Source organism: Colossoma macropomum, unplaced genomic scaffold (genome assembly GCF_904425465.1).
Source record: "Colossoma macropomum unplaced genomic scaffold, Colossoma_macropomum, whole genome shotgun sequence".
Classification (NCBI taxonomy): Eukaryota; Metazoa; Chordata; class Actinopteri; order Characiformes; family Serrasalmidae; genus Colossoma; species Colossoma macropomum.
Window position 1 is genome coordinate 15809532 of NW_023494801.1, and position 22143 is coordinate 15831674.

Sequence of the window (22143 nt, forward strand, 5' to 3'; positions counted from 1 at the left end):
CTAATTTTATTTTGAATATCCCCTTGCTTTTGCAAGTGGATTATCTTATGTCTAATCTCCTCAGAAATATCTCCTTTAGCCATTTTAGATGCACATGATTTAGCTAAGGTGTGTTTGGGTAGTTGCTTGTGTGAATGTTAGCTTGAATGAATGATAGTTCTGAAGTTATACTTGTTTTGGCTTTCGTCTAATTTTCTGTAAAAAATAACCAAACGAGGTTCTCTGACATTTGGACACTATTGTGTATAGTTATGTTTCAGTGTCCTACTCACTTTGTTTTTCACAAATGGTTGTGAATATAACTTGTCTATCTATTATCTGACAAGGCCCTGATATACAGGCTGTGTTTGGAGGTTAACCGTTGGTCTGAACAGACCCTCACTGCTCTGCTGTACCTGCTTCAGCCCAGAGAGCTGAGTCCACTGAAATATTGATATGACTCAGGAACAGAAATAGCAAATGCGAGAGGATGCTGCAGACCGGCCGCTCTGTGTAAATACTGTGTAGATTAAAACATTGGCTTTTTCATTTTTCTCCTGCTTCTGTTTTCCACAGATACTTAATTAAATTCCTAGCCAAGCTGACCGAGTACCAGGACTCCAACAAAATGACTCCTGGCAACATTGCAATAGTACTGGGACCCAATCTGCTGTGGTCGCATTCTGAAGCGTGAGTGTGTCCCTGTTACTTTTTTACTGATTATAATACCTGCTTTACAGATTTCCTTGCTCACTTTTTTATTGTATTGGGAAAAAATGACATATTAAATTTGAAGCAATAGCTTTATTTGTCCTAGCGGAGCCGTGTATAAAAATTGGTATCTTTTTATAAAAGATGAAATGTGTGGATTAAATGGGTCATTGCTGTGCTTAGGAACATGACAGAAATGATGACCACTGTGTCCCTGCAAATTGTCGGAATCATTGAGCCTATCATACAGCATGCTGACTGGTTCTTCCCAGGAGGTGAGAAAAACACACATCTCTCTCTCGCTCGCTGTCTCTCTCTCTCTCCCCCTCACGCCCACACAGCCACACATGCACACACAAGTGTACCCCCCCTGAGAGATCTGAACTGGTTTTCCTCCGCTATTCTTAGATATTGAGTTCAACCTGACGGGCAGCTACGGCAGCCCCATGCACACCAACCACAACTCCAACTACAGCTCCATGCCCTCTCCAGACATGGACCAATCAGAACGCAAGCAGCCGCACGACCAGAGCCGACGCCCCCTCAGCGTTGCCACCGACAACATGATGCTGGAGTTCTACAAAAAGGATGGGTAGGGTTTTCGTTTATTTATTTATTTCTTCCTGCGCAAGCTGTTCCTCTCCTTCACTCCTTCTGTGTGACTCCCACACACTCACTCTTTCCTCTCCAACCTTAAAGGGCCCATATTCTGCAATTTGCTTGGATTTTTATTTCCCTGGAGTCTGCTTATAATGTATGTTTGTGTGGTTTTAGAGACCAAAAAGATTGTAAATCTTTTTTTTACATGTCTGTTTTCCACACGTTTTTATCCCTTGGATTTATTGGGAGATGGAGAGGAGCATATGTCAAACATTTAGTATGATGATATCTTGTTGATAGACAAGAAGTGTCACGATAATTTGTTTTTCTGAGGTTTGATAAGTTGGAACAGACAAAACAGAACCAGTCATGCCACATTTTAAAAAACGCTATTAAAAACTATAAGAACCTCTGTAACCATCAATATCTTGAACATGTTAAATACTTTGCCTCAGTCTTTTTTTTAATTTTTTGTCATTGACAAAAAAAGCAATAAAAAAGTTTTTAATGAAAAACTACAAGATCAAGGATTTTTATCTAATGTTTCACATACTATTTGTACCAAATCCAATTAAACAGGACTAATTATGCCAAACTTATAATGAAACATGCAGTTGGTGAGTTTTCTTTAAGTGCAAACAATATCCATGATATGCTGTTAAAAGCATGTTGTGATGTAATTTATCACAATAAAGATAAAATATTGTCATACTTTCCATGCCTGCTTAGAATTCAACAGGCTTTTACTATGCCTGTAAAACTGATACACACAAAGTTGCCAGTTTATTAGGTAGATACCTGGGACCTACACTCACTGGTCAGTTTTTTCCAGTTACATCTGCCATACATCTGCAAGTGGCCCCAAAAAGTATTTGGACATTTGTGCCACACTTAAAAATGTGTGAAGTTCATTATGTATGTCAAACCAAGTAGTATTATAATCAGACCATTTCAAGATAGTAATTTTTCTTTTGACAAAGTATTCTTTCAAAATGCTGCTTTTGTGTTTCAGATTTTTATCGTTGGGGCAATTTCTGCAGGTTTGCATCCACAATGCCATTATACACTTTTGTGCATATTTCCATCAATGAACACAACCTCATTGACCCCACAGCAAGAAAAACAGCCCCAGACTTTGATGGTTCCCCTCTGTTCTTTACAGCATCCTTATTGTAGTCTGGTTGAAACCCTGCCCCAGGTTTTCTCTTCTTTTTTGAAGTAACATAAGGAAGTTTGTAATGAAGATTACTAATGGTAAGAATGTCCAAATACTTTTTGGGGCCACTGACAGTGCATTTGTAGGTACAGGGTACCTGTTAAACTAGCATCTCAGTGTGTATGATCTGATTGAATAAATTCTTCAGGAGTCAAATGAAGCACACCACATTAAAAAAGCCAGGAGCAAAATGTGCAGAACAAACGGTTATGTTTGGGATAAACTGCTTGCTAACATCAGAAAACATCAACTTATAAATAGGCCACTATGTTCAGTTGTCTGCACCCTTTGGAAATTTATGCAATGAACAGCACAATGTTAAAATTAATTAACATTTAAACATTTTCCCTCCAATAATGACTCTCCTTATCACTCCAACATGAATGGGCGGTTCAAACTTTAGTAGGCTGAACAGGTGGTCATGTAAATGTGTTTGTAACATTACATCTATGATGAATTTAAAATGGCATAATTTTGTGGTTTTATTTTCCATATATGGACTTGTATACGCAGTACGTGACACTCTTAGTTCAATGCAGAAAGCATTTTAGTTTTCCATGATATGGGCCCTTTAAGTCTCCATGCATCTCTCCGCCTGTTGAACCCAGCAGTGTCCTCAAGTAACGTCATGCTAAATAGCCTGTTACAAGCTGAGCTCTGTGGCACATCACCCAGAGATTAGAGGTGACGGAATGAGATGGAATCTAAAAGCTAATGCACGCCGTAATGACTTGCTTGAACTGGGCTGTTCTTATCGTATGGCCTTGCTGTGTTATCAGTTCTGATTTGGAGATTATGTGCCGGCCAAACTCCCTCGACTTGTGCTCGTTTAAGCGGAGCTCGTCCCAGGCTGCTGGACCAGCACGGTCTCTATGGCAACCTGCTTGGTGTGTGATGGAAGGCGAGACCTGAGTTATCATTCAGTGAGGGGGCTGGAGCTATGCTGCTGAAAGCTGGGAGACGCGCAGCAGATGTGGCCAGCTCAGCCTCCTGCCACCTGCAATGCGTCGGCAGGTGGAAAACTACCACGTGTGGAGGCGGCGGCCGGAACACTCATACCAGCGTGGCAGTCAACACCCTTAGCTTAGCTTTTTTCGACTGTGATCACATTACAAGCCTAACTCCTCAATGTTTTTGACCAATTTTTGCCCAGCTCTGATCTCTCTGCCTTGTTTGTACGTAGAGGTGGGCAGTATGGCAAAGGTGTAATATCATGATACTTCTAGAGGTCTTCACGAAACATGATGTGTCATGATATTTTTCCTGACAAGTTAGAACAGACAAAGTATGTAGGCACATTTAAAAAATGAATATAAATCTAGGGATTTGTATTCAACATTTCACACACTGGGCTGCACTAAATCCTATTGAACAGGACTGATTATGCAATTGGGAATTGTTTTTAAGTTCTGACTATATCCACAACATTCTCGGAAAAACATATTGTGAGATATTTTGGTGCAGTTTATCACAATAACGATAAATACTGTCATCTTGCTGAGCCCTATGATCATGTGAAAATATTAGAGCTGTGTCACATTTAGACAAAAAATCAGAAGTGTACCACCTACATGGTGTAATATCAGCACAGTAATCATATGTCCTACGTTTTATGTCTACATATATAATTTTGTGCTTTTTTCGAAAGGTTTAGTATCATGATGTGATAATGAAATGTGAGATTTGCCAAAGTTCAGAGGACGCTGTTTTGTTAGTTAAAGGAGAGAAGCATCGCTCTGTTTGTGTATGTCTCTGTCCACAGGACTTGGATTTGGGGGGTAATTAGAGTTAATGAGGCTTAATAGCCTCACAGTGGGGGTGCATGCCAGCTGCTCATTTGGTCCTACTTTCTCTCACCTCCAGATGCCTGCTTCCTACTAACTGTGTCAAAATATGTTTGTCTCCGCCACATCCCCCTGAGTTACCCACCCCTACCTTAACCCTTAGAAGTCAGTTATCGCCACTGATAACAAAAAGCATGTTCTAATTTTTGATTATTTCATGCTTGTAATGCTTTAAATGAAGTGGAAAATTCTGTTAAACCTTTCTCAGAAAATTTTCTGTCGTGTTTTTATACATTCTGAACTTTCAGTCGATACCACATTTGTGTTAGTAAGTAGTCGAGGAGACATTTTATTATAATTTGAATTTAAAGAAAAGTTACTTTTGTCTTTACATCAATTATATTGTGTAGAATTGCAAATGTATAGCAAAACAACAATAATAACTCTAGACTTCTAAGAGTTAAACTTATCTGTTCCTTCCACATCCCACTCTCACCTCACCAATCATTCATTCATTCTCCCCTACAGTCCTCCTCTGTGCCTGCATCGTGGCTCTCTAACCCACTCTGTGCCAGCCCAGTTGGACTATGAAAGCCTTTTTAAACTGACATGTAACCTTCATTCCTCTGTCCTTACCAATGCAGCATTAGGAAAATTCAAAGGTACAGTTTGCCTCTTCTCCTCAAATGACTTCTGTAATAAACACAACTTCTCTGTGAATGTATCTTAGCATAAAGCATCTTAAAGCAAGTATTTGGCAGAAAATCAAATTTACACTTACCCTTAATGTAGTCATTAAGATGACTAAGCTGTATACTGTTTGCATCTTTAGTTTTGCAATGGAAATGTAAGGCTAATGTTGCTACAATGTGAAACATATTGATCTTCTTTTCTACAATTAGGACAGTATTTTTGTTTTCAGTATTAATCCTTTAATTAATCCAGATTTTGCAATAAGTAGCTATTAAGTTGGCAAGCCAGCTAGGGAAATGTTAGCTTGCATTTTGACGGTCGTTTCCTTTAGCTTCGAGTTATGTTTGTTTGATCATACTAACAATCTGTTAGAGCATGTGCTACAATTTCTATAAAAATGTTAATCGTTTGTGCATTATATGGGGGGGTTGTGTGTAGGGGGGACGGGGTACAGAAGACACCATCAAAAGACAGAACTTTTGAGGAAAAACATGCGTTTTACAGTAGGGGTGCAACGGTACAGAGAAGTCACGATTCTGTTTACGGCGCGGTTTGGACATCGGGGTGCCTTATGAGTTCGGTTCAACAGAAAAAAGCAAAAGAAACCCCAAATGCATAAGGCTAAGTTTTATTTTTTTAACTGACAGTAGTGCAAGTTACAGTTTGTTCCACCTAGTGTCAGAAAGTCTTCCTGAGGTGCAAAAATACTGCAAAAAAAAGTGATCAAAAAGTCATCATCGTCATCAGCGATTGATTGAGATGACATGGAAATAAAGGGCAGCATTGTTTCTGTACTTAGGGAAGGTATGATTATATGCCCAAATCTGAATTTGATCTCCTGCTGATCTATTCCTTAAATATCTGTGTTCACCTGTCGGATGGTGTGGTGGACTGACTGTGTTTGCTCTTTGTGTGGGTGTAGTATGGGGGTCAGGGTGATGGACACGTCCTGGGTGAAAGGGAAAAGCGCGGCCACTCTGGCCCGGAAAGCCTCGTCCACCCCGCCCAGCGCACAGCCGCCAGGATCGCCCGCCGACACGCTCATCTGTGAGCAGACAGGGGAGCTGGCCACCTCACCTATCCCCACTCCTCCTCCAGCAGACAGGGCCGGGTAAGCGTGTTCCTGTTCATTATCTTAAGCATCCTCACTCTAATCTCCACCATCATCATTGCAACTCCTTAATTGAAGCGTGCATACTCTGACAGGGGTGTCCAGCTCCAGTTCGTCTCACTAGTTCCTTTTCTTTTTCTTGTTGACTTCTCCTCCACCCTCCTGAACATTGTATCTGCATCGTATATAATTAACACAAGCGTTCACTTGCTAAAGTAGGTGTGGGCTGCGGTAAATTTAAAAACAGAATGAACTTGGAGTCAGGACAGATTGTTGCCATACATGTTTGTAACTAACATTGGCTAAAAGTATTTATCTTCACAATAAGATTGGGATAAAAAAAAAATGAAATGTTTTGGGCAAGTGGTCCTCTTGGAAGTTTACAGTCGTACAGGCCTCTTTTGAGAATCAGTGCGTTTCAAGATGGTGGTGGGGATTCCTCTGAGGCTACATGTGTCTCCTTTCCTTTCAGGAATTAGAACACTGCTGGAGAATCTAAGTCCTGAGGTTTGGTGATTTGCCTGCTTAAATACACCTTCAGCTCGGCACTTAGTCACCTAGTTTAGTGAGCTTAAGCAGGGAAATCACCAAACCTAGCTAGCTTTCCAGGGCCAGAATTGGACACTCCTGTTCTAACACCTTTTTTGATATACTTCTTCTTACATATAAATCCAGTCTCTCTCAATGCTTGTATATTTAGACATTTATTGTGATTATGTGGTAAACATTTGCAGATTGGTAGGTGTTAGTTAGATATGTCATGTCAAAATGGATGAATAGTGTCCAGATGCAAAAGAATCCATGCTGTGGCTTAACAGTCATTTCATTTCATGAGCTGTAATTGGACCGATGACTTATTATAACGCACTTGCTTCTTCATCTGTGCTGTCCCATTGGTCGTCACTGTCATCCTGTGGCTAACGCCTTGCACTCTGGGTTTTGCGATGGCTATAGGTCTGGCTGACTTGCTCCTTCCCTCTCCGTGACTCTTTCAGGCTATGAAAGGGTTTTGTGTCTGTGTTCAACTGCTCTGGGTTTAGGAGCTGGACCAGGCCATGGTGCTAGCGCTAGCGTTTCAGTGCTAGCTCCTTGCACTAGAGAGAGAGAGAGAATATGGGGACTGATAAAGCGTTACTTTCTGAATTATTCACTGAACACAACTCCCTGTGATATTCAAAGCCGAGCTTGGATGTTTATATGGGGAAAAACGGTTCTGGACTTGGTGCAGTGCGCAGACACAAGGTCATTCTCAGCTCATCAGAGAGTGATTTTTTTTTTAATGCAGTATTTTCTGTGCTTTTATTTTTTTTCTTAGTGGAATCTGAATGCTCGTGCTGAGCCCTGCCCCTTTTTTTAATTTTTTGCTTTGGCTTCTTAGCAGGCTTCCTGTGTGCTACGCTTCTTTACCATTGTCCCACAACTGAACTGACCTGAATCACAAATCACATCACAGCTTGACAAACATATTAACAAAAACACTGCCACAGTATTTTTTTTACTTTAGTTTTTTTTTTTTGCAAGCTTAATAACTGAATGCGAGTAGAAGTGTTCTGTAAGAGTTAGAGAGCGCAGTAATCAAAGTCGGAGCTGACGAATCCACTTTTTGTCTAGTGCTGTCATCCGTGTCCGTGTGCAGTTACTAGAGCTCTCTCTCTCTCTCTCTGTGTCTGCTCTTTTATTGTTTCCCAATATCTGCAGCTCGGACGAGGTGTCGCCCCACCGGCCGGACCCCTCTCATGCCTATGCGCCCCACGGGGAGGAGCGGCCGCCCCCTCCTTACCCTTCCGCCTGTTCCACTTCATCCACCTCCCATGGCCCCCACCACTTCTACCCCAAACCCCCTCCCTGCGCACGCCCTGTCGCCCCAGGTCCCGAGTCCCAGCCCCCCGACTCCCCCCCCTTACGTTGGTCCGGCTTTGGCCCCCCTGCTCAGCCCCAGCCCCTGCCCCAGCTGCCCCCACCCTCCTCCTCTTCCTCTTCCTCCTCTTCCTCCCTCGACATCAACTCCAACCCCAAGCCCAGCTGTCTGCACTTCCCCAAACACGGCCCCGCGTGTGACCCGCAGCATGCCGCCCCACTCGATGCGAACGCCTCCCCCCTCTATGTTAAAACGCCCCTGGTGCTGACCCGCCACGAGGTGGCACTCGGAAACCCCCCTAGCCTACCCTCCTCTGGCCCCCCTCCGTGGGCCGCCTGCCCATGCGCCCGTGAGCGAGGACCCCCCAGGCTGACTAGGTAAATACCCACATGCCTGTTCCCATCCAGAGCTAAGTCCAACATTAAGACTGAGAATTACTGGGTTGGGGAAACAAAAAAACATTTTGATTTATAGTGACTGATTTTTACTTCTACAAAAACTTAACTTCCTGTGATCTGGTACCACTAGAGCAGTGGTCTGTGACATATGACAAATGACCTGTGACATATGCTCGCCATGCCCACAGAATTTGGTCAAAAAATTAATAAAAATGTGTGAATGTAGTGTAATTTAATAATGTAATATTAAGTAACGTATTTATTCATTAATTTGTATTGAGACAAAACAATATATTGTACACTTTTTATGCCAGCACCCTAAAGTCAGCGTGAATCAGAAATCATAATGTATTTTCCGTCCATATTGTGACAAATTTCCCCACCCGCTGAGGCATGGTCACATAATCAAACATCAAAAAGACTTTTTAGAGGTGGACAGAGTCATTCGATTTCGATGGAATTTTCTCTCTTAAGTTATATCATAAATAGTGCTAAATATAGCCAGGCACATAAACTGTCAAGTTTATTAAAAAAGGGGTTAATTTCAGGTTGACTTCAAGAAAAATCTTTAAACTTAATAAATCATGCAGATACGCAATGCTGTCTCAGCAGTTGCTGTTGTTAGATGCAGTGCAGCAGTTTTTGAACAAGCATGAGCATACATTTAGACGGAGTTCAAATTGTTAACAGCTCATTATTGATATATCAGAATTTTAAATCAGTCTTTTCCGATGGGCTTTCACATATCATATTCATATTTGACAACAGTCAAAACTAGGCATCTGCGTGTATCCTCTCAGAATAAAGTAGGCAGGAAGAGGGAAGGCCTTATGTTGTGTACGCAAGAAGGTGTGCAGCAGGCCCTGAAAAAGTTCTCTTGGACAACTTTTATTTATCTGAGTCTGTGTAGTATATATTTACAGATCTGGAGAATAATTAACACTTTTAACATAAAAAATATCAAAAAAATTGATTTAATGTTTGTCTCAGAATTGATAATTGCATCAACCTAAAAATACTGTGCATGCCTGAAAGATGTTTGGTGCAAACATTAACAAGTGAACGCAAATTACATATTCAGGCACTTCTTATTTTTGCTGTATGGAAAAATAGGTCATAAGAAGACATTATTGTATCAAAACAAATTTTATATTTTGTCTGTCGTTACATCCTTGTTTCATTTGTTTGCTTCATCAAAATGATAATTCACAACAAAAATCTACGAAGTGCAAAATAATTTTCTGTTAATTTATGCAATAGAATAACAACATTATTTAGAGATAGTTACTTAACAAGAAAAGTGTATTAAATTGGCAGAATTATCAGTCGTTAAGTTAGCCTAGTTAGTTATGGTACCCTTAAATAACCCTTAAGCAACACATTAGGCTAGCCAATAAAAAGCCATCTGCCAGCCAAAAGTGAACAAGGTTACGCTCACTGGGACCACTGCTCTAGAGGATTCCCATTATTGCCTGGGGCTGTAGTAGAAACAGTACTCACTCTGGGCCCACCTAGGTCCAGTATGTAGCATTTGTCACTGGCTCTGGAGGAGTAGTCTTTAGATTTGGAACACCTGTCCTGCCTCAGCTACACACTGGAATGGCCAGCAGGGTTCCCCATGCTGCTGGAGCTTCTGAGCTGGCTCTCTCCTTTAACCTTTCTTTTTCTTCACCCTCTTTTTTTCTATTATTATGCTCGTAGTGCTCTTTTCAATGCCATACCTCAGATTCTGTAACATTCTAGTTGTCCAGGGAAGCCTCTCTTGAGGGTTGCCTAGCAACTGAGGATGTTACTGGCTTTTAGAGAAAGTGGATCCTGCCGTAGATTAGAAATAAATACATGGATAACACTGCATATGGTTATATAGCGACATATGAATGTATTTATTGGCACATTACGAGTTGCATTTGCCTGTTATGGCTGCCTTTCTGGCTGTGAATGTGCAGTTAGAAAGATATCGATGCATGATAAAAGGGTGAATTAGAAGTCTGCTGGCAAGAGCACGAGGTCAATATATTCACCCAGAATCAAGTTTGACTAGTTTGCTAATGCAATAAAGATAGCACATATTGGCATTTTTTTCTGAAATCTGAAATAAGAAAACCTATTCATCCTCATGCACTACCTTCCTCATTTATATAGGCCACACGTTATTGAGGAGGCAAAGGTATGTGCCTTCACTAGGGCTGTCACGATTACTCAGTTAAAAAATTTGATTTCTCAGTGGATCTGCAATGATTAGTGGGGGGTTTGCATAATACATATTTTAGATTATCCTACTGTTAACTCTTACAGTAGGAAACAGAGCCTGTTTAACAGTTGATAAGAATTTTTTTATGCAATTTTCTAAAATTAAGCCTTTTTGTTTATCTTTGACAATGCATGGTTTTTATTAAGCTAAGTCAATTTTTCTCCTCTTGTAAGTGATGGTGACAGCCCTGGATTACACTGGTTTTGAAGCAACATCACCACAAGTTGTATTAGAGGTTGCAGTAATGTCAGAAGGATACAGTATAATACTGTCTACTAGCCTCAGGCTCCGGCGCCGTAAGATCCCCTGTTAGGAGTTATTAGCAGCAAGGCAGCATGAGCCATTATCCTGACTGTATTCTCTGTGTCTGAGAAAAGCTTGCCTGATAGAGTCTCCCTCCCCCATCTCCTTCCATGAGTCTTCATTCAGATGTTTTCCATGTAGGGCTCAAGGAGCTGTAGAGATTATGTCATTTTAACAGATGTAGATGTAGTAGACTAGGTGCTTAAGTAGACCTGTCAGTGTGAAGGAGAGCCTCCATATACTCAGCTGTATTATAAACGAGTTGTGTGTGTGTGTGTGTGTGTGTGTGTGTGTGTGGTGTACAGTTGTGGGTGGGTTGGTGGGTGGCTGGTCTGCACAAGGACACTCTATTTTCCTCCTGCTGACGCACATGAGCAATGCGTTCAGTGTAAATCCACCATCTTATATCCTTATCTTTGATGTCAAGGGCAAATAAAGATACTGAGGATTATGATGTCGTAATGATAAATGATAATTACATGTAATCGTTTCAATTTCATATGACAAACATTTACCAATTGCAATTGCCAGTCCACATCAGTTTCCCCCATTTTTTCGAGAGCAATCAAGGCTTATTTTTGGACAGTGTGAGGAGGTGGAATCAGCTTTGTGCTAGCAGTGCGAGTGGTCCTTGTGCACTCTCCTTCGTTAAGGGCATAGTGGGTGTGGATCGTCGGCAGGCCGTCACGTTTCTATCTCTCCTCAGCACTCTGAAGAGCAAGGAGCTCTCGCCTGTGATCGGCCATAAGGCTGTGCAGGTGACAGGACCGACAGTGCCCCCTGTTGGAGGCCAGCAGAGCAACAGCCAGTCGCCCCACTCAGCCGAGCACAGCCCCCACACGCTGCGCAAAGGTCTGTCCCTTTCTTTCTTAAAGAAACATTCGCAGCAATTTTATGCAATTTTATACACTTACACTATTTTCCACTTATCCCAAATGTAGCTAAAGACCCAAAACATACTTGGTGTCCTGAGTTAAAGTGTCCGTGTCCTGGAAAACCAAAGTTTTCTCGCTTTTTAAAACAAAAGCATTCAGTGTACTATGTAACATTATTAAAGTTTTAAAATGTACCATTAACTCCCAAGGTCTCGATGTCGATTTTAAGCTGAAAATACAGTATAGTACAGTACCATCACATTTACACATATTCACCTATTCAGCCTACAGCACTTTAGCCCCACCTATTCAGGTTGGAAAATTAATTGTGACTCTTTTTGGTACAGAAAACCACACAAATATCATTAATGAACAAATGTAGCTAAGAAGTAATGGAAGCTTATACCTCACCAATGAGCATCGTGCAAACTGCATGCCTGCATCATCACACGCGTGGCTTAAACCACTTCTTGTCTCGAAATTGACAAATATATGGACATAATTCAGTCTTCCTGCTACTGTTTTAGCTAGGCAACACAATGTCTGTTTGTATTAATAACAGTATATCAGACAGTGCCAGAAACCACCCAAGCAGTTCTATGTGTGATTGTTTAACAACTAGACACATTTTGAGCCAAATGTGTGCTGATATAGGCACACAGTTTGTATAATGCTAATTGGTGAGATATAAGCTTCTGTTGCTTGTTAGCTACATTAGCCTTGTACAGTGCTGTAAAAAAGGTGTTTCTGCTTCTGAGTTAAAGTCCTGACTCAAATCCCATTGACATGGGCAGTTCATGCTCAAAAAAACCCCAGTGTAGCCAAATTAAAACAGTTCAGCAAAGACGAGTGGGCCAAAATTTCTCCACAGCGATGTAAACGACTCATTGCAAGTTATCGCAAACGTTTGATTGCAGTTGTTACTACAAAGAGTTATTAGGTTTGGTGGGGGGGGGCAATTATTTTTTCCACATGGTCAGTATAGGTTTTGAATAAATCTTTATATTTAATAAATGGAGTGATCATTTAAAAGCTGCATTGTATGTTTGTGTTGCCTTTATCTTGTATTAAAATTAGGTGGATAATCTGAAACATTTAACTGTGACAATTTCGCAAAAAAAATGAGAAATTTTGAAGGGGCAAATACTTTTTCACAGCACTGTAACTCCAGAGTCAATTGGCAATAATATCAAAAATCACAGATTGATTCCATCCAGTCCATGTACCATACCAGCCTAAAGTCTTTAAAACATTCAAACATTTTACATTCATACATTTTATATTTATTTAGATTTATTTTCAACCATGAGAGACCTTGCAAAATAGATTAGCCCTGCTGCAGCCTTCCATACACCAGACGTGAAACATAAATGTGGGATTAAGTAATTTTGACGCTTTAGTTTCACCAGTAACAAAAAAGGAGTACAAGCAACTTAACACAGCTTCAGCCATATTATTTTAAGAAAGAAGTGACTTACTGACTGATAAATTGTGATTCATTAAACATATAGCAAGAAAAAAAGTTAGCCTACAAGTTTCTGGCCATGTCTTTTTAGGTTTAAGCAGGCCTCTCTATGTTACCACATTACTTGCTGTGCAGAATTGAGAGGCTACTCTGTAGTTTAGGGTTATGGTTCTGGTTAAGGTTTAGGGTTAGGAACAGCTTTACCATCGATACTTGGTGGTACCTTTCCACTATGTCCTGAAGAAGTGCTTAGATGTTCAGGTAGCATATATATACATGTTTACTTGCAACATAGGACATCATAGTAAAGCTTTTTTGTGAGGGAAGAAGACTCTTTGTTTGTCTGCCAGCATGCCCTGCTCAGGATACTATCATCAACTGCCAATCAGGCAATGGTATATTTCACTCACAAGCCTAGAAACGAAAGGTTTTGGTTGATCACATTTGGGGTAAAGGGAAAGTATGGCTATATGATTTTTCACAAAACTGTCCTTTATATATTCCTATAAAGTTGTCTGTGCCCATGAAATAGCAAACAATGTAGAATACTACAAAAAACATCCTGCGAATCTGATTTTTGTTTTTTTTTCTTCCTCTCTCGACAGCCTCGAAGAAGCTGGCCCCTGTGCCACCCAAGGTTCCGTATGGCCAGTCGGGGGGGATGTCAGACCAGTCCACAGGTCAGCCGTCGCCGGTCAGCCTGTCCCCCACTCCCCCGAGTACCCCCTCCCCGTACGGCCTGGGCTGCCCCCCAGGGCACGCACCTGCCTCCTCCCCCGGGCAGGCCCCACTTGGGGCGCCCCACTCCCTGTCCTCTCCCCCGTCTCTGACCGGTACACTCACCAAGTCGCGGCCCACCCCCAAGCCCCGGCAGAGACCCAGTCTGCCCCCTCCGCAGCCGCCCACTGTCCCCCCCACCGCCCCCCAGCCCATGGAGCAGGGCCTGCTGGACGGATTGTCCCCCGGGGAGAGCATGTCCACAGGTAAACATGTCTCCGTGGCAACAGCGCGAACGGGAGGACAACATCCCTCTCTCAAACTGTCTGTCTCACCGTCCTACGCAGGCGACGGACTATGAGGAGCCTTGTTCCCTGTGAAATCTGAAGCATTTTTCGTTGTATATTTTGTTCATTTCTCCTGAGTATGAGGTGCCTTTAGATTCAGTTGCCTTTAAGCTCAGTGTTTAGTAAATGATTTCTTCATCGTCAAGATGATACGGTAACGTAAAGCACTTGAACAAAGGAACATGAAGGGAATGTACTTTAGACTATAGGGACCTACAATATACACCTTACCTCTAATGTTCAGTCTGGGTAATCTCTCCAGTCTTGTCAGACTCTGTTTTCTAAGTAAGGCTTGTGGTCTGTCTTATCATTCTAGTGGGCAGCTGTGTGGGCACTGACTGTATGTTCTCTCATTTGAGCCTCTGAGGTGTGTCTGTCGGTCATTCTCCTGATCACTCTGATTGATGTATGACTTTTTTGTCCCCTGCCATCGTCGTGCACCTTTGCAGCTGTGTGAGGCCAGGCACTGAGTGTGGGCTAAGTGTGAGGGGGACGTTTAGGGTAAGCCAGAAACCTACTGCACTGCTGCGCCCCATGCCGTAGCCTCATCTCACACCGTCGGGCCTGGTGCTGTGGCTGAGTCTGGGGCCTTCCGCAGCCTGTTCCCTCTGTACATTACGCCAGCTCTCTCATACTCACTCTCTAAACCAGGCGTGTCCAGATCTAATCTTGGAGGGCCTCAGTCCAGCATGGTTTGGGGATTTCACTGTTCAAAAACATCTGAATCAACTCATTTCATCAGTAAGGATGGGATGGTATAAAAATTTCCTTTCACGATAGGACAAGAAAATGTTAAAAGCACTGCACATGGACTTTTTTTAAATCTTCTGTAGAACTTCTATAAATATAGCTACAATTAACACCTTCAGTTCTGGAGCTTAAATCCAGTTTTCGTTCCTGGACTTCATACTCACTGGTGGTTAGCTGAACCCTCAGTGTAATTGATCAGTTACTTAGTATTGTATTTATTGGTGACTACAAAATCCAGAACTGGGAAATAGATTCAAGGTCTGGATTTGAAGACCTCTGATTGAAAGGAGTTGGCTAACATTAACAAAGTAGTTAGTAGGATGTCATAATGTAAACTGTGGCTTTTCGCTTTCATTTATCATTAGCAACATTAGCATTTTTTGACCAAACTGTTCATTTAAATATGAAATTATTACCAGAACTACTACTATTTGTTGTTCAGATTGTTACTATATAAATATGAAATGCATCAATACACCATGTACACAACATATATCAAGTGTGCATATATTAACATGAAAGTGCAACACAACCAAATGTGTATACATTAAAAGTGCAACAGAACTGTACGTGCTTTGTAGGGAGACTGTAACAACAAACTACTTACTTGCACTGTGACTTGTATGTCATTATTAGAATTTCTAATTTGAAACAGTGTGATTATCATAAGGTTTTTTACCGATAATGAAACTTTTGACCATTCCATCCTTAGTAACCAGGTTTTGTAGGTGTGTTAGGGCAGGAAAATCACCAGGCTATGCTAGACTCTGGTCCTCCAGGACCAGAAGGTCACCGCTGCTGTTCTCTCTCTCTCTCTTTCTCTACCTCTATCTCTCTCTTTCTCTCCGTGGAGCTGTCTGCCGCTGCCTCATTCTGTCCGTGTTCAGTCTGTGCATGGTGTTGGGATTGGCCTGTGCATGGCTTAACGGACCTCCCAGGGGGCCCCACACATTGCCAACATCGTCACTCTCTGATGTCCATCGTAACAACCCCGCTCCTTGACCCCACTCCCACTCCCCCTCAAACTTCTCCCCTAACAGCCATGTGGCAGCTCCTCACTGCGTGGGTGGGCCCAGGTAAACCCCGCCCTCTCTCTCCGAGCCGGGCCCTTCACGGGGCAATTCTGAACACTCCTCGCCCTTCCACTTGCTGTGACTCCGCTGTGCGTGTCCATCTCATTCTTACACAGGGGAGGTCATCACAATCAGAACCCAGGCCATACGGCGGCTCCTCAGAGAGCCACATTCTAATCAAGCGAAGAGATTTTGCACTGTCCCTTCTGACTCACTTTACACCCATCCCATCGTCTTTGTGTCAAAAGTATTATGGTCACTGTGCTGGATATCAATTGAACGTCAACTATGATGATGCTGTAACATGTCGCCATTGAATGAACACACAATGATTGATCTGTTAACCATCAACTGAAAGTTTAATCCATACCTTTGGGCAGCAGAGGACGACTCTAGTGAGCGAGTCCAATGGCTCACAAAAGGGCCGATATGACAATATCCCTGTGTAGAATGTTAGGGAACAAACCCTCTTTCCAGCCTTCTCCTTCAGTGAATCGCATTATTTTTTCGTCCTGCGCTGGCTTTTCTTCCAAAGACCAGCCTCGAACTGAACTTGCTCTCCCTTCTTCTCTCCTTGTCTTTCTTCTTCACCCATCGCCACCCTCATGACCATGTACTTCTCCTACCCGACCATTCGTGTCTGTCCTGCTTGTAACCGTCTCATGCTTTCACCTTCACCGCCATCGCTGCCATTATGTCAGCAGATCTCTTCAGTTTGGAAATCCCCTCCATCAATGTCAATCTGGACAGCCTGCTGGACGAGTTCAGGGTGGGCGCGCCCTGCCGGAGCTCCATGGCCGTGGCTGACCACTCTCCAGAGAGGGAGCCCTTGACCGAGGAGGAGTCCCAGAGCACCACGCTATAACCCCTGAGCCCAGCCAGCAGCAGCCCAGCCCTGCCAAGCCCTGCCAAGCCCCGCCCACCTTCTGCTGAGGCCCTGCCCAAGCACAAGGCCTCCACCAGCCCTCCTCCCTGCTTCCTCACCCCTCCATTGGAACTGGACCCCGTCCTCTCCCCTACAGAACACTCACACCTGCTCCAACCTTCTCACTGATAAGTAGATAGAATATGTGATACCATCTACACAACTCACAACTTGTGCCATAGCAGAAACAATGGACGGTGGACTTTGGGAATGTTGAGTTTATTGTGTATTGTGGACATTGTGCCACGCTTGTTTTCTCTCTGATCGATTCTGCTTTTTTTCTTTCTGCCTTATAATCGGAGCCTGAAGTTAAATTGCAATACAGTGGGACACAGGAGGGGTGTTTGCTGATTCTAAAGGAACCTCATATTATTCTTTTTGCTGGAAAGCATGAGATCATAGTGCCCCCTCATGGCGTGAGAGGGTAGTACTTGCTCATATTCTTTACAGGGTCCAAGGAGGTAGACTGGTTTCATTTCTTATAGATGAACTGAAGACATAAAGCATGCGAACTTTGTTTGAGTCTAGTTTTACAATGCTGAGGCCTCATTTGAATCCTTTACTCGCTCTCTCTATGTCTATCTCTATCTAGCGATCTCTCTGTCTTTCTGACATGCACGCAGGCCTATACATACCACTGCTTTGGCATAGACAATACCAAATACTCGATTACTGACGAAATGGGCACTCGTACAGCCTAGCACATTATGAAAATGTTCTTGAACGGTTTGTAATGCACCAGTAAAACAATGAGATAAGAGCTCATGGTAGATATTTGTCTCACTCTCCTAAAATGTAACATGAAGGTCAGTGGTACATATTCCTTTTACCGTTCGCTCCTCCAGTGGCAGCTGCAGTTCCGCTGGTAAAGAGAGGTCAGACCATTAAATACGTAATTTGTGCCTCCTATTCAGACTTCATTTATCAGGATATAAAGAGTAATGACAGGTTCCGCTCCTGTGTAAATACGAAGACTGTACATAAAGATCTGTAGATATGTGTTCAGGAGAGGACAAATGTAAAGGCAAATATGAATTATATATTCATATGTGTGACATGCCATATTTATCTTGTATAGAGATAACGTTCTATGATAACTGAGTATTATTTTGTCCCTGAATACTTGTTGCCAGATTCACAGAGAGAGTGAGTGAGCTTTTGCACTTTTGTAAGCCATGAACACTAACTTTAATAATATGAATGCGGAATATTTCAAAAAGGCCCAGCAGAGTTTCACCCTATAGAAAAATCTGAATCTTTTGCAGGTCTCATACAGCCTTAATTGAAAACAATAAAAGTGACATACTGCACAAGTACATTATCATTTCTCATCAGAACAATTCTGTAAATGTATAGCAAAAGCACTGGGAATGAGCCAAGTTTTACATTCGTCCGGAAAACTGGAGTTCAGATTTTTTGTGGATAGCAAGTGTACGCAGTGAATTTTTGCCGGTTAAACGAGGACAAGGATGACCAGCACAAATGAACAGCTTTACTGATCTATTAACTAAGCAGATGATTTACTTCATACATGGCTACAAACCACTTGGCCCACTTCCAAACTCTGACCATACTAAGGTACTTGAAGTTGGAGCAGGAAACTGTAATGAGTACCAGAAGGCAGAGCTTGTGCTTTGTAGCCACATATGTAGTGAATGTGTTGGTCACCAAAGCTGTTCTCTTGCCTTTATTCTCCTCTTTCTGGTTGGCTATTGCCACCAGACTTTGTTGTTTTCTCGTATTTACTTCCCCATCAATTGTATATTTTATTAGTCAGTATCAGGGGTCATTTGTCAATACGAGCAGGCCTCATTGTCTCACTGCCTTCTCTCTGACACGCTCTGGATCAGGGCTGCACAATATGGGCAAAATACTAGTATCTTTATTATATTACTACACAGTGCAATTGACCTCCCATAGTTACTGTTGCTACACCCATCACACTTTCAGATCAGGCTATCTGGTGGCATCCGTATCACTTAGGCTTACAAACTTTAGTTCAGTTATACAATGATATAGAAGCACACAGAGGAGCACAAATGAAACATTATTCATTCTAAAAAACAATCAAGAACATTTTGCTTTACAAGATGTTCATTGCAGACATGCATGTTTGAGACATGACAGAATATTAATGTTGGCCGATATGAAAGTGAACAAAATTGACTGCTATCTGCGTTCTCACTGCAGGTTTGTTTTAAGGAGTTCTGTTGATGGAAGAATTTAGCATTTAGAGGAATTGTGATTCTGATTGTGACAGACATCAAGTCAGCTATCAAGTGTAATGGATTGGTGAATCAATCAATTTTATACTATATTGGCAAAATATTTGTTAATCATTGGTGAATCAACATTATGACATGATAAAGATTGGCCAGCATCATTTTGACCCAAATACTTTCTTGGGTTAAAGTGAATAGCTTGACTGACTCACAGAAACAGTCATCCGGAGCTATTATTGGTCAGTATGCTTGCAGCACACAGTAAGAAACATTGTGCTTGGTCACTTAGCTTATTTGCAAATTGTAGCCTTTTGTGACAATAGTATTGCAAAGACCTGTTTTGCAATATATTGTGCAGCCCTACTCTGGTTTATCGTGTTGAAGCTATGACCAGTAGATGGTTGGGTAAGCAGGCTAGATATGCCATCTGTTTGGTCGGTTAGACTCTGCTGCACAAACCGACAGATGGTGCGGTTTGTTGTGTCCGAACGGAAACGGGCATGCCGTAAATAGTGTCAGCGAAAGTGCAATTACACTTTATTCTGTTGTTAACCTCACTGGGAAGTGGCCCTAAGTGCGCGCTGCTTCTTTCCCATCATTAAGAGCCTGACTCTGAGAGGTTCCCAAACGTCATGGCTTCTATTATTATTCTCTCTTCTCCTTTATTTGACTGAGCGTTAGTGTACTTCAGGGACAAGAGGACTTCTTTGCTGAAATGTATGGTATGCCTCAGTGTGCATTCTCAATTTGTTCTATTATGATGATTATTGGTGACTGAGTACTCTTTTTAATAGTTGTAGTGATTATACAATGATAATTGCAAGTGCCCTCACAATAGATATTTATGTCCTGAAGCTAATGACAAGTTTTGTGTGTGTACTTTACTAGGTTTTTTTTGTTTGTTTTTGTTTTTTGATTTTTTTTTTGGTCTGTATTGGTTTCTTCAGTGTTCTATGAAGAGGCACATGTGCATATGAAATAAAGAGTGGTGACTGAATGTGATTGAACCTTTACCCTCACTCTGCACTGAGGTAAAGGCTTTGTCAATACCTTATAGGAGCTGCAATAGACGCATGGTTCATTTACTTTATTTAGGTGACACTTCTGCGGTTCATTTGTCCCTGTTGCCAGTCACTTTGAATGCTTGTGTAAATGTTGATTTAGGGAAGGGATTTACATGCGAATGCATGAGTCTGTCGGTCACTTCTGGGATTATTATCATACAGTCAGCGGCACACCATTTCTGAGGCTAGAAATTGCCCTGTATACAGCTGCTGGAACTGCTAGGACCAGGCTAAATCAATCAAGGGCCATGCTGAAGTGTAGTTAACAGTTAGCAGCAGTGTACAGTGACCATTGTTACTTAGCAACCAGTGGTTGGTCAAAAAAATATGCTGATGACAACATGAGTTTAACTCTTTTTAATCAGATTGTGTAGTCAGACATCAGCAAGGGTTTTTTTGACAAACCATTGGTTGCTAAGCAACAATGGTTGCTTTACTTTTAATTGCTGCTAACCGTTAACTAGACTTTAGCAAATAGAAGGATAGTCATATTTGACAAGAAAATCCCAAAAAAACGTTTGCAGTCTGTCATATTCCAATAGGTCATATTCTGAATCTGCTTTTTTCCCCTAAGCAACACAAAGTAACTTAAAGCAGCACATCACTTGTGGTGGTACTTTGCTGGCTGAAGAACTTGCCAGTATTAAAACACTTAATGTTGGGGGTTTCTTGACTTTTTTGTTTACTCTGCAAAACTTTTAAGCAATAGAGGACTCAAGGTTGTGCAATATTACTGTCACAAAATCATATTCTATTGCTTAATTTTACCAGAGTGAATCACAGTCTGATTTCAGCTAGTATATTATTTTCTTTGTTAAGGAAGACAGATCACTAATGAAATCATGTGGTATTGTGCATGTTTAACACAGATACCTGTGGACTTTGTGGCCCTTGCTGGGTACCATTACTCTAGGACTTTCAGCAGTGTATCCAAAGCATCAGTTGCAGATATGCCATTAGGACAAGTGATTTCCTTTGCTTGTTTAATGATTTCACATTTACAGCACTCACATTTCACAAGTCCTTAGAGAGATGTTCGAAGTGCAGCTCAATTCAGTAACATTGCATTCTAATAAATGAAAACAAAAATGACACAAGACAAATGAACAAGACAGACGTTGCATATATAATCAAAAATCACTTTTTTGGAGATCAGAAAGCTGTCTGTTGACGTTGCCATTTTTTTGTTGTTGTCTTAAGATCAGAGAGTGGATGTGACAATGCAGTGCATGCACTTAGTCTCTTCTGATAATTCATGATTCTTGTCACTTTCTTTTAAGACTGCTAAATGTTATGAGTAAACTGGGGAGGGGGCCAAAAATATTAGTTATGCGTGAAGAACTGGTCAAAAAAAAAAACATTAATGGGTTTACATATGAGTGCGCACTGTCCATTGATGTACAGCCTCTCCCCTGCATTCATAACTTATGTACAAACTTGCCTGTAAGTCACTTCCCTCCCTTCCCCACCCCTCCCCTCAGCTTAGCATATCAGTGGAACAACACAGTCTGTACTGTGAAGCCTACCGCAATCCTGATCAGAATGTCAGAAATAGATATATATATATTAAACTCTACATTTTTAATACTTCTGGTCTGAGTGGTTTGTTCTGCTTGGTTGAATATTGAAAAATAATTTCATATTGGTTGCCTATAAAGGCTATGGGTACCATATTGGATGTACGTTTACCACAGAAAGAGCCAATGACAGGCAACAGGGAACAGCTCACCAATGTATGCTGAGATTAATCAGGAAGTGAACTTAAATATGTTGTGTTGTTAAATCCGATTTACATGTCTTT

At 41.7% G+C, this 22143-nt stretch overlaps 1 protein-coding gene across 1 annotated transcript in view; it reads left to right on the top strand.

Annotated features, from left to right (window-relative positions):
* si:ch211-114m9.1 (rho GTPase-activating protein 44) overlaps positions 1-21927 on the top strand; it is a 62440-nt gene extending 40513 nt beyond the window's left edge. Inside the window, exons 14-22 of the mRNA XM_036589862.1 lie at positions 556-669; positions 874-965; positions 1099-1282; positions 4935-4952; positions 5906-6094; positions 7793-8329; positions 11611-11756; positions 13850-14227; positions 16833-21927. Coding sequence (XP_036445755.1) covers positions 556-669; positions 874-965; positions 1099-1282; positions 4935-4952; positions 5906-6094; positions 7793-8329; positions 11611-11756; positions 13850-14227; positions 16833-16996 — 1822 coding nt within the window. The 3' untranslated portion in view covers positions 16997-21927. The remainder of the gene's footprint in view (positions 1-555; positions 670-873; positions 966-1098; positions 1283-4934; positions 4953-5905; positions 6095-7792; positions 8330-11610; positions 11757-13849; positions 14228-16832) is intronic.
* Positions 21928-22143: the final 216 nt, after the last annotated feature.